Here is a 16,166-nt window from a genome sequence, read left to right as displayed (position 1 = left end):
TTAAATTTTTAGTACACGAACAATATTAAAACTTTGCAGATAAAATATAATCTTTGTTAAAGTCAACATAATGATTCTTTAACCTTTGACTCGCTTTAGTTTCCTCATAACCATTACCGACTGATTACACATCCTTACAGATCTTTTGCTGTCAGTTTCTATGGATGTGTATCTCCATGGAAAAATAGTTTTGTTCATATTCTGTATGGGCTGGTATATAAATATTAATTAACATACTAATGCATATAGAGATACAGTTGGCTAGTTTTTTCACTAGGCTTTTTATTTTTCTTCTGTTTTTACCATATTTATTTTTAAATATCTATGCATGTTGATGTACACATACAGACTTTTATATTTACTTTATTTATTTGTTTATGGGGGGTGGCATGTTGTGAAGGTCAGAGGATGGCTTCCTGGAGTATATTCTCTCTTTCCACCATGTGGGGGCAGCTTCATCGTCAGTCTTGCCTGCAAGAGTCTTTACTCATTGAAACATCTCGCCAGCCCCAGATACGTTAAAAGATGGAAAAAGTCGCCCATATAACCACCACCTAGAATTAAACTCATTTCTGCATATGCATACATTTGTACAGACATATATGTATTTGTGGTTTTGAGTTAAGGCTCATTGGCCCAAGACTGGTTTTGAACTTGATATTTGGCTAAAGATGCATTTGAACTCCTGATTCTCCAGGTCCTACCATCCACGTACTAGGATTACAGGCCGGCAACTGGCTAATTACTGTTGATATGGCATTTTGCTTCCAATTATTTTCTTATGTGTATAATTTTTATTAAAAGTTATTTTAAAAGGTCTGCTAGATGGCTCAGTGGGTAGGGGTGCTTGCTGATAAGTCTGAGAACCTGAGTCCAATACCTGGTAGAAGACACCAGTTGAAGAAGATAATCGATCCCACAAGTTGTTCTCTGACACACATATGCATACAACAAATAAATATATTTAATATAATTTAATATACTTCTTTGTTGTTTTGTTTTCAAAACAGGGTTTCTCTGTGTAACAAACAGCCCTGGCTGTCCTGGAATTCAATCTGTAGATGAGGCTGGCCTCCAACTCAGAGGTCCACTTGCCTCTGCCTCCAGAGTATAAAACTATCCTAAAATATGGACAGGGCATAATGGTGCACATCTGTGGCCCCTGCACTTAGGAGGCAAATGCAGGAGTATTCAGTAGCTTTGAGGCCAGCCTGATCTACAGGATGACAGAGTGTGTTTCAGGACAGCCTGAACTACATACAGATACTGTCTCAAAAATAATGAACAAAATATTAAAAAATATACTGGACTATGAGAAGTGAAAAACACATTTCAAAAGTCCTCTTAGCCGAGTGGTGGTGGCACACACCTTTACTCCCAGCAATTGGGAGGCAGAGTAAGACAGATCTCTGTGAGTATGAAACCAGCCTGGTCTACAAATCAAATTCCAGGACAGCCAGATCTGTTATACTAGGTGTCCTCTCACAAACATCCTCCCATTTTGTAACTAATTAGGCATGTGTGCTTTCATATGTTTACATATGTAAATCCGTGAGCAATATACAGAATGCTTTTCTGGGTTATCACAGGATACCAGCACCAGCCAACCCTTTTTCACTCATCATGTTTCTGAGATCATTATGCTCATTCCATATTGTGAACAAATAATATTTGTTTCTACGTTTTCTGGGCAGTATTTTGGGAAGTATCATTGTACATGGCTCCTAGTCTATACATGGATATTCCTCCATGTTTTGTTCCAGAATTGAAATTGCTATATCATATGGACATTTTCTTTTCTTGGCTAGAAGTGGGTGAAGGAGTTGAACTAGGATCTTTCTAAGTAACTCTGGCTGTCCTGGAACTCTCTGTAGACCAGGTTATCTTCAAACTCACAGAGATCCGCCTGTTTGCCTCTCCAGTGCTGGGATGACAGGTGTGTGAGGTCACACCCAGCAGGTTATTAATTGAGTTAATTTGGGTATGTTGGAGTTTGGGGAGAAAAAAAGCCAAAAACTAAACCAAAAACAAACAAACAAACAAACAAACAAACAAAAACAAACCAAAGCCATTCACTTGGCTTTTCACAGTTGTTACATGAAAAATCTGGAATCGCCCTCACATCTGCTGTACCTTTCGTTATTCTTTCTAGCATGTCTTTCCCTCTTCTGTTTGCCTCTCCCTTTCCTCAGTAGTAACTCAGCTCAATGCAATGACTCCAAGCCTTCATACTTAGCCCTATTCATGGAGGCAACCCTGCAGTAACTCCACTCTGCTTTCTAGACATGACTCTAGAAAGCCACACAGATCACATTTGGGGTTGACACAATTCTGACATTTGGGCATTTCATAGTTTTCTTTCCCCCAAATGCTCTGTAGTCTGCTGGGGTTTTTGTTTTATTTTTCTTTCCATCCTTCCACCTTTAACAGCCGTACAAAGATTTCATGGTACTGGAAGAGTTTGTTGCTTTTAAAAATAAAGCAGCCATCTATCGAGGAAATGGGTTAGGCGTGGCAGAAGTCCAGAGCTAAGTGGAGACTAGTCTTGAGATCAACAGATGCCTCCAACTGCTCAGGGTATTTCATTGCCGGGAAGGACTGTTTGTGAACTGTATACCTGTCTTTCAGAATAGAAGTGTGTCCCTAGTGTAGGAGACCTGTGGGAATGTGTGCCCAGGCCTGTTTGGAACACCACCACACACACACACACACACACACACACACACACACACACACACACACACACGGTGTGCTCTTCAGCCTCGAGGTCTGGATTAAAGGCACGTGTCATTCAGCCTCCTTCTAATGACAAGACACACCTCCTAATAGTGCCATGGTCCAAGTTTATCCAAGTGCCAAATACATCCACACTATCACAATTCCTCATAGTAAAAGACCCTCATTTTGCTGTGCCTGGTGTCTCAGAAGGGCACTGAGGACATTGACCCCCCAACACAAAGGCTACAGGCGAATAGGCCTGATCGATGGTTTGATGATTCAGTGTTCTTCCCACTGATCCACTGCCTGAAATTTAGTCATTTTTAAGAAATGTTTTTGTGACAAGATCTCACTGTGTGGTTGAGGTTGGCTTTAAACTCAGAATCCTCCTGCCTCAGCTTCTCAAGTGCTGGGGTTACATACATGAAACACCCGGCCCGTGGATTTCAGATCCAGGCTTCTTAGGTTTGCTGACTTGGTGGCAAGTTCCATGCATGTTCCAGTCTTCAGGCTTTGTCACTGTCCTTCTGAGTTTGTCTCCAAAAACATACAATAAAATTTTTTTTTTTAATCCCTATCATTGAGGATAGAGTCGGGATTTCTTAAATATATGTGCCCAATCTTCTGCCATGCAGTTAGGTTAAAGTTCATATTTTTGTTTTGCTTTCCATGTTAGGGTTTCTGTGTAGTCCTGGCTGCCCTAGAACTTGCTTTGTAGACCAGGCCAGCCTCAAACTCACAGAGATCCACCTTCCTCTGCCATCCAAGTGCTGGGATTACAGTCATGTGCCACCACTGCCTGGCTAAAGTTCACATTTTTAAAAACCAAAAAACTATGATCCAAATGATCACACCAGACACTTGCAAAGCTCTACATAAAAGAGCACCAAATCCATGCAATCTTAAACTGAGGACAACTCTGAGGGGCAATTATTTTATAGATGAGCAAATCAAAAGCATTCATGTATTTTATCTAAAGCAAACTGACAGCATGAGGGTCAGATCCAGGAGGCTGGCTTTATTAATTTATTACAAAATGTTAAGTATCAGGAGATGTCACATTGGGTTGTTTTTCCGCTGTATATGAAAGCCGCCATGGAGTCACGTTGGCCCCACACTCCAGGTAATGCAACTCATGTTGAAGGCGGAGTACTGCTGCTCTTCCAACAGTAAGCCTTGGCTTACTTCAACCTCCCTGTAGAGACTTCATTTTTCATTTGTATGTTTTTGCAGGGAGGGAGAATTTGAGACAGTAGAGAGAAAAAAAATACATTGGTAAAGGTGAGCTGGAACCTGAGGTATACACAAAACTGTGTCTGTAACTCCAGCCAGTTGTCTTCAGGAGGTCAGAGATGAAATGTGAGGAAGAGGTGCAAATCCAGGCAGAGAATGGCAAATTTATCCCCTCCCGTCCCTGCTTCCCATCTATCTCAAGCTGCATATACCTGAGTAAGCATCTGTGAAATTGCAAACCACACTTAGCCATTCAGACAAAGGTGCTGGGATGAGAGGCAGCAAGGATGGAAAGGGAAACAGCTCAGTGGGCCACCTGGTCCAGAGTGTGGAAGGATGAGAATGTTCTTCCTGACATCCATCAAGCCTGAGTCTCCTATGATCTGCAGTGCTGGGACCCACACCCAGGACCTTTGACTCCAGCAACCCCACTGGAACTCTTCCTGAAGCTTTTGTTTCTGCCTTTGAGATGAAGGTACCATATCATGGTTAGCTCTACTAATCTAGGCTTTTACCAGCTATGCATTGGGAGACAGAATTGATTACAAGTGCCAGGCACTGGTGATGCCCCCACCCAACACACACACACACACACACACACACACACACACACACAAGCACACTGGGGGAAAGAAGATGCCCTCTAACCAGCCTGACCAGCTTTTGAAGGCAATACTGGGGTTGGAAGGAGAAATAACCATTTCAAGCCTTGATATCTTGCAAGTTGCTTTATATTTTATGTTTTTAAAGATAACCCAGGCTAAACTGGAAGTTCTCATGTAGCCCAGGCTGCCATAAAACTCAGTGACCTTTCCACCTCAGCTTTCCAAGCTGTGTTGTGATAACCGATTTGAACCACCTTGGTTTTTGTATTTAACGATTTATTTATGTGAAGTGGCATTTTGTTTGCATGTTTGTCTGTGTGAGGGTGTTGGATCCCCTAGAACTGGAGTTACAGATAGTTGTGAGCTGCCATGAACACTGGCCCTGTGGGAGAGCAGCCAGTACTCTTAAGTGCTGAGCCATCTCTCAAGCCCCCAGGACTTTGAGACAGAGTCTTAGTACATAGTTCAGGCTGGCCTCAGCCTCCAAGTGCCAATATTACATACCAGGCTCTTAAAGTTCCCTTTTCATTGTAAGGGTCCTTAAAGAAGCATTTGCTTCTCTGTGCACCAAGCTAGCCCAGCTTCCTGGAGGAAAAGAAACCACTTTCTGACATTAAGGCCATGTGGGTGGGACGCCTGCAGGGCTAAGACTTTAAGTGATCCAGACTCGGCAAATCAATGGGCAGAGAATGTAAGCTGGTAATTGCTGAATTAGGAAGGGTAAGAGATACCTGGAGATCACTGGTCAGCCAGCATAGCCTATTTGGCAAGTTCGAGGCTAGTGAGAGATCCTGTCTCAAATGAAAAAGGTGCCCAGTACCTGAGGAACACTGAGGTTGACTGTTCATCAGTTCAAGTGAGTACACATGCATACACACACACACACACACACACACACACACACACACACACACACCAGTCTTACATGACAGCTACTCTGAAAGATTATGTCACAATAAACTGCTTCTTGCCAGGCTCTGGCGGTGCACACATTTAATCCCAAACTTGGGGTGAGGGGAAGAAGCAGGCAGATTTCTGTGAGTTTGAGATCAGCCCGGTCTACAAAGCTATACTGAGAAACCTTATCTAAAAAACAAGAACAAAAATATATAAATAAAAATAATAGGGGTTGGAGAGATGGCTCAGAGGTTAAGAGCAGGGGCTGCTCTTCTAGAGGTCTTGAATTCTATTCCCAGAAACCACATGGTGACTCACAATCATCTGTAATGAGGTCTAGTGCCCTCTTTTGACCTGCAGGCATACATGCAGGCAGAACACTGTGTACATAATAAATAAATCTTTAAAAAAAGAGAAAGAAAAAGAAACTGCTTCTTACACCTAATATGAGCATTAATTTAAAACACCCACAGGACAGTGCAAGCCACTGTTCTGGTTTTACAAGAACCTGACAAGTACCAACTTCTCAAAGAAAACCAGCTATGATGGCATCAGACACAAACTCCAGGTTTGTAACTTGTAGTGGATGAAAGCAGTAGTTGAGGATAATATTTGCTTTTTCATTTCTTTTACACATGTGTGTGTGTGTGAGTGTGTGTGTGTGTGTGTGTAAGCGCACCTGTTTGTGGGCTCACCACACAGGTAAAGAGCAGAGGACAACTTGCAGGTGTTGGCTCCCTCCCTCTACACTTGGGTCCCAGGAACTGGCCTCAGGTTGTCAGGCTAGGCAGGAACCTTTACCCATGGAGCCATGTTAGCATCTCACCAGCTCTTTTTTCTTCTGGTTTGTTTGGTTTTAGAGTCAAGGTCTCACTACATAGCCCAGGCTGACCTCAAACTTGGATTCCCTCTGCCTCCACCACTTGCATGCTGGGATTAAGGATGTGCTCCACTGTTCCCAACTCTCCAATATCCAGTGCTTCTTAAGTTCTTGACTGAGAGGACTCAACAGGGAAATCCTAAAAAGGCCTGGGGTTTTTTGTTGTTGTTGTTTGGTTTTTTGTTTGTTTGTTTTTGTTTTTGTTTTTTTACTTTGTTTTTTGTTTTTTGTTTTTTGTTTTTTTTGAGACAGGGTTTCTCTGTGTAGCCCTGGCTATTCTGGAACTCATTCTGTAGACCAGGCTGGCCTTAAACTCAAAAGATCCACCTTCCTCTGCCTCCTCCCTAATGCTGGGATCAAAGGCATTATGACACCACCAATTAGGCTAAAAAAAAGCCTGTTTTAACAAACAGGTAAGAATGGCTTATATGTTATACTCTGCTTTTCTCTGTTTTTTAAAACAAAGATAGAGGCTGCTCTAGTATCAGTGGTAGATCAAAGCAAGCTGTTTCCTTGTCTATTTGGGACAACTGAAATCACACTCACATTAAATCTGAACTCTTTTTAAAGAAAAAGCTCATTAAGTCTCATCTTGGCCCTGGGGAGATACCCAGAACCAACCAGTGTTTACACACTTACCCTCATTCACAAACATCTTAGACAAATCCTAAGGGGGCAGCTGTAAAGTCATGTGCTTCAGATGACTGGAAAAATCCAGCTTCAAGCAAAAAACACCAAATAGCAAGCTGAGGGCAGAGTTTATAAAATGTCACCACATCAAGAAACAACAGTGGAATTCTGCACAGGGATGCTTCAGTCCCACCTTGGGTATGGCCATGGGAGCGCAGAGGCACTTCTGTTTGGAGGGAAGTCTCCCAGCTCCTAAGTCATGGCCTTACTGTGAAAGCTTTGAGATACATCTGCTTCCACAACCACCAATGCAGGACTCAGAGGTAGTAAGTGTGTGTGTACAAAAACCAAACCTGTCTTGTAAAGTCTACAGTAGGAAGCATGCTTTAAAAATGGAATTTGGCTGGATGTCAAGAAATCAGATGTGCAGTGGGAGGGCATTAAATTAAAAAAATGTATACAATAATCTCCCTGTGGTATGAAGGAGCCTGGGTATTAAACAATCTCATATCTACTGGGGGAAAAAATGTCACACGCACGTAAAGAAAGATCCGTGGAATAGAAAGCTCTCCATTCTCCATTCCATTCAGATTCCTAACACAGGGCCTGGAGACCCTGAGACCAGTCCAGACTGCAAAGGCTAATGAGCTCAGCCCTGCTACTGTCTGTTCATTCAGACAGAAAGACACTTTCTTACATCTTATCACAAAAAATAAGAGTAAAAGAAAAATGGAAAAAAGAAAGTGGTGATTCATCAGGCTGCATATTCAACCCCACTCCTCCAAAATACCACCCCTAAAGGGTACAGTGTCTCTGCCTGTTGCAAAGACTTTGTCAAGAGTCAAAAATAATAAAATACAAAAGTGAATTTATAGCATAGCAAAACTACTCCCCGCCCCACACACTTTCCAAAAGAAATCAGTCCTGTCTCTCCCCCCCACCCCAGCCCTTTTGCTTGGGACCAGCTGGCAGTGATCTTATGGGAGAGTTATTCCTCCATCTGGGCCCATGCTTCTTCTGCCTTTTCATAGTACTGGTTGGCTAGCCGGCCCTTCATGGCTTCCATCGCTGCCTCAGCTGCCTGGGTGTACAAATCTCCTGAAAAAAGAGCAAAGTGGGTTACAAAGAGGTGAGCCACTTGTCTTCATCAAGTATTAAAAGCAATGAAGAGGCTCAGTGTGTAAAGACACTTTCTGTCATAGCCTGATGACATGAGTTCAGTCCCTAGAACTGACATCATAGAACAAATCCCCAAAGGTTGTCCTCTGATTTCCACATGCACACATACATAGATGGTAAAAATATTTTCTCTTTACTGGGCGAAGTGGCACACACCTTTGATCCCAGCACTCAGGAGGCAAAGGCAAGCAGATCTCTATGAGTTCCAAGCTAGCCTGGCTTACAACATAGTGAGGTAATGGCACATGCTGCTAAGCCTCAAGACCTGAGCTTGATCACTGGGTCCCACATGGTAGAAGACAGAACTGACTCCCACACATCGGTCCTCTGGTTTTCACGTATGTGCTGTGCTGTGTAGATGCATTCCCAAACACATAAAATATGAAAAGATAGTAGGTCTCTTTGTCTATAGATGCAAAACTTGTGAGCTGGGAAGACTGACTATATTCTTAACTTATATACATATGTTTTGATGCCTTCTTCTGTCTCTTCTCCCCCCCTTAGTTTTTTTTTTTTTTTTTTAAGTATTGGGCAGGTGCATGTGCCATGCCGTAGCTGTGGAGGTCAGAGGGCAACTCTGTAAAGTCAGTTCTCGTTCTACCTTTACATGGGCTCTGGTGATCATACTTAGGTTATCAAGATGACCTCAGAGGCCCCTTTTGTTTTGAGGCAGGCTCTCTCCCACTAACCCTGGAGCTTGCTATTTCAGCTGGACAGGCGGACCTGTGAGCCCTTGCAGGACCCACTTGCTTTTGTCATCCCAAGGTTAGGGTTATATGTGTGATTATCACCTCCTGCATTTAAAAGAAAATACGTAAGTAAAAAAGTTAACAAAGAATAATATAAAATTAAAATAAAAATGTGTGGGGCTGGGAAAATGGTTCAGGGGTTAACAGTAGAGGACCAGAGTTCAGTTCCCAGCACACTTCTGCCTGCATGTATCCCTGCACACCAGAAGAGGACACCAGATCTCATTACAGATGGTTGTGAGTCTCCATGTAGCTGCTGAGAGTTGACATCTGGAAGAGCATCTAGTGCTTTTGCCTCTGAGCCATCTCTCCATCCCCAAAATATACATGCAGGTAGGTAAACACTCATACATATAAAATGGTAAAGTAAAAATAAAAGGTTCATCTCCATACTGGCTCCATAAAGACCCCTACTGGGGAAAGGGACTCATCTGGGAACTCATCCTAATTCCAGGGAGATGAGAACTATAGACCTTCACCAGCCCTATGCTACTCCAGGGAAGGTCTGTGGGCCTCACCTGATCTTTGGGGATTCTTGTCCAGCCCAAATCCTCCAGTGAACAGCATCTCGGCCTGCCTGGCCAGCAGTGCATATTGAGGCTCGTCCTGTACTCCATCATACTCTCCACCTTCATCACAGTCAGTCGTCTTCAGGGCTGTGTTGTACCAGTGCAAGGCCTCTGACCAGTCTTGGCACCTTGCCAGGAGAGGGGAGAGAGATGTTACTGTGGCAACAGGGTAGGAGTACAGAGGACCACTGATCTGGAGGGGCAAGACTGGGATCCCAGTGGGACTAGCACCTCTGGTCCACAAACTATAATACAAGGACCACCACATCTAAGGGACACCTTCATATTGTAGACTTTCTATGTTTGCATTTTATTTTTTAGAAATTTGAATTTATGTGTGCATGTGTACATGAAAGTCAAAAGGAGAAAAAGGATCCCATGGAGCTGGAGTTACAAGTGGTTATGAACTCCCTATTGTGGGTTCTGGTAACAAAACAAGTGCTCTCCTACATACCCACCCCTAAGACAGGGTTTCTCTGTCTAGTCCTGGGTGTCCTGGAACTTGCTCTGTAAACCAGGCTGGCTTCAAACTCAAAGATCCACCTGCCTCTGGCTCCTGAGTGCTGGGATTAAAGGCATGTGCTACCACCACGCAGGCTCAGTTTCTGTATTTTTTTTAAGGGATCTTTCCTTAACAAAGTTGGTACAGTATGACAATTCTTTCACCAATGGCAGGAGAATACCTTGGTGAAGAGTGACATTTATCTAGGACTGTGCCTGAGCACCCTGTGGGCTAGCTACACATTGCAGGGCCCGTGTCTTTGCTATGCTGCCCTTCACCTGAGTAGCAGAAAGAGTGGTAGATGAGGGACTCTGCAGAGACTGCAGAGTAGTGGTTCTCATCCTTCCTAATGCTGTGACCCTTTAATATAGTTCCTCAGGTTGCAGTGACCCCCCAGTCATAAAATTACTTTTGTGGATACTTCATAACTATAATTTTGCCACTGTTATGAATCATAATATAAATATCTTGATATGCAGGATATCTGATATGCAGGATATGTGACATGTGACCCCTGTGAAAGGGCCTTTCAACCACAATTGCTCTAGAACCATCAGAAATACCAGCAATAGACTGGACCCCTATTTCTTTATTTGGTAACAAGGTCTATGTAGACTTGATCTCAAACTCATGCTTCTGCCTCAGCCTCCCAAGGTCTAGGACTACAGGCATCTACTTCCACTGTCAGCCCCCTCAGGCTCTGCCTCAGCTGCCCAGCCCAGTTCTCCAGTGCACATGGAGACTGTCTCACAGCCCAGTCACCTACAGTTAACACACATAAGCCAAATCGCTAATGGGTACCTACGTCCCAGCCAGAGTTTCACAACACAAACCACAGGCTAACATGGCAGCTGGCTGCTTCTCTCTGGTGTCGCCCATCTGAGAATTATTTCGGTGTACTGCTAAAGAGCAGAGAGATAGACCAACAGAAGAGCTGAGAGTCCTGAAGCATGCTGAGCAGCAGCTCTAGGTGACTTCAGTCCTGCTGCCTGGCCTTCACTTCAGCACCCTCCACTCTATGCCAGTTTAACTCCACATCAGATCTGCAAGCCCCCCCCCCCCCAAGCCAGCACCTGCCTGCCCTGGCCCACTGCTGTTCCAGTTCTAGGACGTCTTTCCCCTAGCTCTGTTCATACCTGACTCTGCATCCCAGTCTCAGCTAAGTTACCTCTCCTAAGATGTAGTCTGCAAACGCTGTTTCCTGTAACAATGACTAGTCATTATCAGTTTCTTGTCTTTCCGGGTTTTGTAGCCTTATTTCACCAGAAGATAAGTCTTAGGAAGTAAGGAGCCTGTGTTGTTTACTGTTGTGTTCCCAGGGCCTAGCCGGAACAAAGACTCATTAAATAAATAAATGTAAGCAATTCAGCTGGCAAGAATGATGTCCAGGACCTAGCCTTGACTCTATTTAATCTTACACATAAAATTGAAGGGGACTGGGTTTGGTGCACACAGCTCTGCTTTCAGCACTTGGGAGACAGAGGCAGGCAGATTTCTATAAATTCAAGTCCAGGCTAGTCTACATAGAGAGTTCCAGGTCAGCCAGGGCCATATAGTGGGACTGCATCTCACAAAAACAAAAACATAAAGTTCAGGCACACACAGCCCTGAATTTGACTCCAAACCACCATATTAACTGTGCATGGCAGTGCATCCCTATAATCCTAGCAATCAAGAGGTGGGGACAGGAGAAACAGAAGTTCAAAGGGTTCATTGGCTTCATATATAAAGAGTTCTAACAAATCAACATGACTTCAAGTGAAGTCAAAAGTAAAAATAAATGTTAGGCAGTGGTGGTGCACGCCTTTAATCTCAGCACTTGGGAGGCAGAGGCAGGCAGATCTCTGTGAGTTCTAGGCTAGCCTGGTCTACAGAGCTAGTTCCAGGCCAGTCAGAGCCGTTACAAAGAGAAACCCTGTCTCGGGGAAAAAAAAAAAAAAAAAAAAAAGAGAGAGAGCGAGAGAAAGAAAGAAAAAAGAAATACTAAGTTTTAAAACTAGAGCTTGATATGAAAAATCACAGACCTATTTTGTCTTTTTGTCTGTTTTGTTTTTTGGAACCCAGTGAAGAAGTCTGTGTGTGTGTGTGTGTGTGTGTGTGTGTGTGTGTGTGTGTGTGTGTATGTGTGTATGTGTGTGTGCACGGGCACATGAGCTCTTGTGAATGCATGTGCTCATATGTTCATGCACATGTGCACAGGTGTGAAGAAAACAAGACGACAGAGGACAAATGAGTGTCACTCCTTAGGTGCCTTGGTTTTTGTTTTTTCTTCTTGAGACAGGGTGTCTCACTGACCTGGAACTTGCCAATGACTTCAGGGGTCCACCAATGTCAGCTTTTTCTAAATGAGTTCTGGGGACCAAACTCATGTCTTTATGTGCCAGGCAAACAATTTATTGATTGAGCTACCTCCCCAGCATAGCAGATGAATTCTTGCCACTAAACAGAAGGTGCCTGCTCAAGAATGTATTTTTTTCTTGGCTTTTTTTTTTTTTTTTTTTTTTGGATTCAGATTTTTCTGTGTAGCCCGGCTGTCCTGGAACTAGCTCTGTAGACAAGGTTGAGGTCCTAGTTTAATCTTCAGCACAGCATCATATGAATACAAAACAAGAGTAGGAAAAGGCAGTCAAAATCACCAAAATTCTATTTTCAATGTACAATCATACAGAACTGCAAACCTTTCTGGTTCCCCCCACCCCACATATGATGGCAAATGGCTGCCATCATGCTTTATGTGTGAGGCACTGTGGGAAAGGTATTTGCATGGGCGCATCATTAGAGATAGATACTATCATCATCCCTATTTCTCCAAATGAAGAAACTGAGGCCAGGAAAGTAAAGGATCTTGCTGAAGGTCACTGAACTGGTAACAAGCACAGCCAAGGCTAGAACCTATATCTGTCCTGAACCAAAGAAAAGCAACCTGTGTGGCCTGGGTTACCACAACCACATCAACCAGGTGACAGCCATAGTACCTGTCTGGGCTGAGGTTCAGGCCGGTGTCAAATGCTCGGGCCACTAGGATCATGGAATGCCTGTCACCAGCTTCTGCCGCCTTTAGTAAGTAATCAAAGCCCTTTGTCTTGTTCTCTTCTGTCTCCTGTCAAAGAGAAAGGGCACAAACAGAGTTTTGCTTTGGGATTAATCACTTCAGAGGTAGAATTGATCTCCTTCTTTGATCAGTAAGTGGGAGGTGACAAGTTACATGTCCAGGTGATGACAGGTTATGCAAAGAGAAACAAGTCCTGGTAGAGATAAAATGAGGAAGAGCCCTCCATGGGGCTTTGATGGGCCCATTTGATCATGGTTCAGGCCACAGTGCTATCTGCTGGAGCGGAACCTGACACTCAGTAGCTTCTCATTCATACAGTGATGAATGAACAAAGAGCTGGCCATGTGAAACAGAAAGGCCGGGTAGGAAAGAGCCAGGCAGTGTGTGGGAGGTGAGCTGTTCTCTTAGAGAAACCATGCATGCTCAAGCTTAGAGATAAGAAGGAAAATGTTTGTTTCTATGAGACAGAGTTTCTCTGGCTGTCCTGGATCTCACTCCGTAGCCCAGACTAGCCTCAAACTCATGATCTTCCAGCCTCAGCTTCCTGGGTGTTGGTTGAGGTTACAAGAGTGAGCCACCACATCTGTCTGCCCATAGAAATCCTCCAGTTGCAGCTGGGCATAGTGGCCCATGCCTAGAATCCCAGCACTCAGGAGGTACAGGCAGGTAGAGCTCTATGAGTTCAAGGCCAGCCTGGTCTACATGGTGAGTTCCAGGACAGCCAGAGCTCCATAGTCAGGGCATGTCTCAAAAAAACAAACAAACCAACAGATCCTCCGGTAGGTGACCACCAGGATGGGGGCAGTAAATGATGGACTGGCTGAGCCTCCACTTTAGGTTGGGTTTACACATTCCCTCACCTGCAGAGAGACATCAGCCAGGATGTGGTGGGGCAGCTGAGAGTACATGAGTCCCAAACCCACGATGGCCTCCAGTTCTCCTAGGTCAGCTGCATGCTCCAGATGGAAGATGGCTGACTCCCGGTCCCATTCCTCATCCTTCTTGCAGAAGCGCCCGCCCTCGTGGTATCGTACCATGGCCAGATGGACCTACCACACAGACTGCAGTGTTGGTCTGGCTGCCTGGGAGGCCAAAGCCTTGCCCAAGGGCAGCCCAGCCAGCCTGCAAGAAGAAGCCAATTAGTGGAAGAGCGCCCTGGGCTCTGTAATGGGTATCACCCATACCTTCCCCAAAACAGACTTCCCGATTTTCCTTTCAAGGTCCAGAGCATTGAGCCTTTGCACTTCAAGGGCCACAGCCGAGGACCTCTGCAGGTGCAGGCGGGAGGGATTGCGCAGGTTCCACTTCTCCACATAGACCTGATGGGAGAGACCAGGTGGATGGAGTTTAAAAGCCAGAGAAGAGAGGGGCTGGGGTTGGATGTGCTGCCACAGAAGTTAGCCCCCATAAAAACGGGAGACTGGCTGGCAGGCGAGGGCGAGGAACCCCACATGGCATCAAACTTTACTGGACAAGAGTGACCCCCAATTCTTTTAATTTGTTTCTGACAAATTGATAGTACATTTTACCCCCTCTGAGACAGGGTTTCTCTGTAAAACAGCCTTGGCTGTCCTAGAACTAGCTATGTAGTAGACAAGGATGGACTTGGACTCACAGAGATCTCCCTGCCTCTGCCTCCTGAGTGCTGAGATTAAAGGTGTGCACCACCACCACTCGGCCTGTTTCTGACAGTTTGAACAAGAGTCTTGTTATGTGGTCCAGATGGACCTTGAACTCACTATGTAGGTTAGGCTGTGTTACATTCATGATCTTCCTTCCTCAGACGCTCAACTGCTGGGATTACAAGGAAGCACCCCTCATCCCCATCCTCTCTTTCTTTATTTCCCTTCAAGACAGAGTTTCTCTATGTAGCTTGGGAGCCTGTCCTGGAACTCACTCTGCACACCAGGCTGGCCTCAAACTCACATTCAATTGCCACCAGCTCATGGGTACTGATAGAGGGCAGCAACAGAACACAATGTCCAGCAGAACAGACCTCAGTGACCCTGAGAAACACTTGCCCTCACTTATCAGCCTGAAGCTACAGCTGAGGTTTGACACTAAGCCTTTTCTTAGGCTCTTCCTCCTACCAGGCCCCAGCAAAAACACTTTCTTCCTCCAAGTCAACCAAGATGAAGTGAGCAACAGCCATGAGGGGCTTCATGGAACACAGGCAGTCAAATGTCCTGCAGCTCTGAAGCAACTAGGACCCAGCCCAGGATGCTAACAGTGACTCAGCTGAGCAACTCTGTCCTGCTCCAGGCTGAGAAGGCTTCATCTGACCATCAGCAAAGGAAAAAGAAGAGTCCAGCCAGTTGGGGTGGCCAGAGTTAGAAGGTGCCCCTGGGCTCCAGATTTGGGGGCCAGTCTTCAGGGGGAGGAAGGACTCTGTAGGCAGGAGGGTCTCAACTTAGCAAACAGTGAGAGGTGTGGTGCACAATGTGTTGGACAATCAGAGAATAACAAGTGCAGTAGGGCTGGCCTTTCCTAAACATGCCTGACAGCAGCCATCACCAAGACACCAGTCATACACACAGTGCCCAAAAGACAAGCACACTAAAATTGTAGGTAAAATTACCCTCAGCTCATGTTTTAAGTATATATACAACACACAGGATGAATCTCATGGGTAGACTTTGGGTCCCTCCCAAGTTGTCTAATTGTGTATATGCCAAGTGTCCAGATTTTCTTTTTTTACTGTAAAATGTGAAATTGAGATGATGGCTCAGTGGTTAAAACATTTGCTGTACAAGCATGAGAAGTAAAGTTCCTATCTCCCAGAAGCCTGGTAGGAGTGGCAGCCTGCCTGTAATTATAGCCCTAGAAGGCAGAGACATGATTCCCAGTGCAAGCTGACTAGTATAACTAGCCAGATCAGTGAGCTCTGGGTTTGATTGAGAGACCTTGTCTAGAAGAATAAGGTGTAAGAACAATAAAGGATGATTCTCAATATCAACCTTGGATTCTACATGCATGGCCACACATGTGTACCCACACACATGCAAAAGCCTGCATAACACACATATGCATGCACACACATGAAAAACAGAAACAGAGAAATAATCTGAAATCCAAAGCATTTCTGAGCCCAAGTGTTTTGAATAAGGACCACATCCCAGGGTGTCCAGGAAACTGGGAGAAAGTTGTCCAGG

General features: G+C 44.6%; 1 protein-coding gene across 2 annotated transcripts in view; it reads right to left on the bottom strand.

The window, feature by feature from the left end:
- Positions 1-7,901: 7,901 nt before the first annotated feature.
- Eef2k (eukaryotic elongation factor 2 kinase) overlaps positions 7,902-16,166 on the bottom strand; it is a 58,296-nt gene continuing 50,031 nt past the window's right edge. For both annotated transcript variants that reach the window (XM_051192835.1, XM_051192836.1), the window contains 5 exons: positions 14,199-14,333; positions 13,875-14,063; positions 12,938-13,062; positions 9,410-9,588; positions 7,902-8,061 (listed from right to left, as the gene is read on the bottom strand). In XM_051192835.1, coding sequence (XP_051048792.1) covers positions 7,952-8,061; positions 9,410-9,588; positions 12,938-13,062; positions 13,875-14,063; positions 14,199-14,333 — 738 coding nt within the window. In that variant the 3' untranslated portion in view covers positions 7,902-7,951. The remainder of the gene's footprint in view (positions 8,062-9,409; positions 9,589-12,937; positions 13,063-13,874; positions 14,064-14,198; positions 14,334-16,166) is intronic.

The sequence above is a fragment of the Phodopus roborovskii genome, unplaced genomic scaffold (assembly GCF_943737965.1).
Source record: "Phodopus roborovskii unplaced genomic scaffold, PHOROB, whole genome shotgun sequence".
NCBI lineage: Eukaryota > Metazoa > Chordata > Mammalia > Rodentia > Cricetidae > Phodopus > Phodopus roborovskii.
This window is presented reverse-complemented; position numbering and strand designations above follow the sequence as displayed.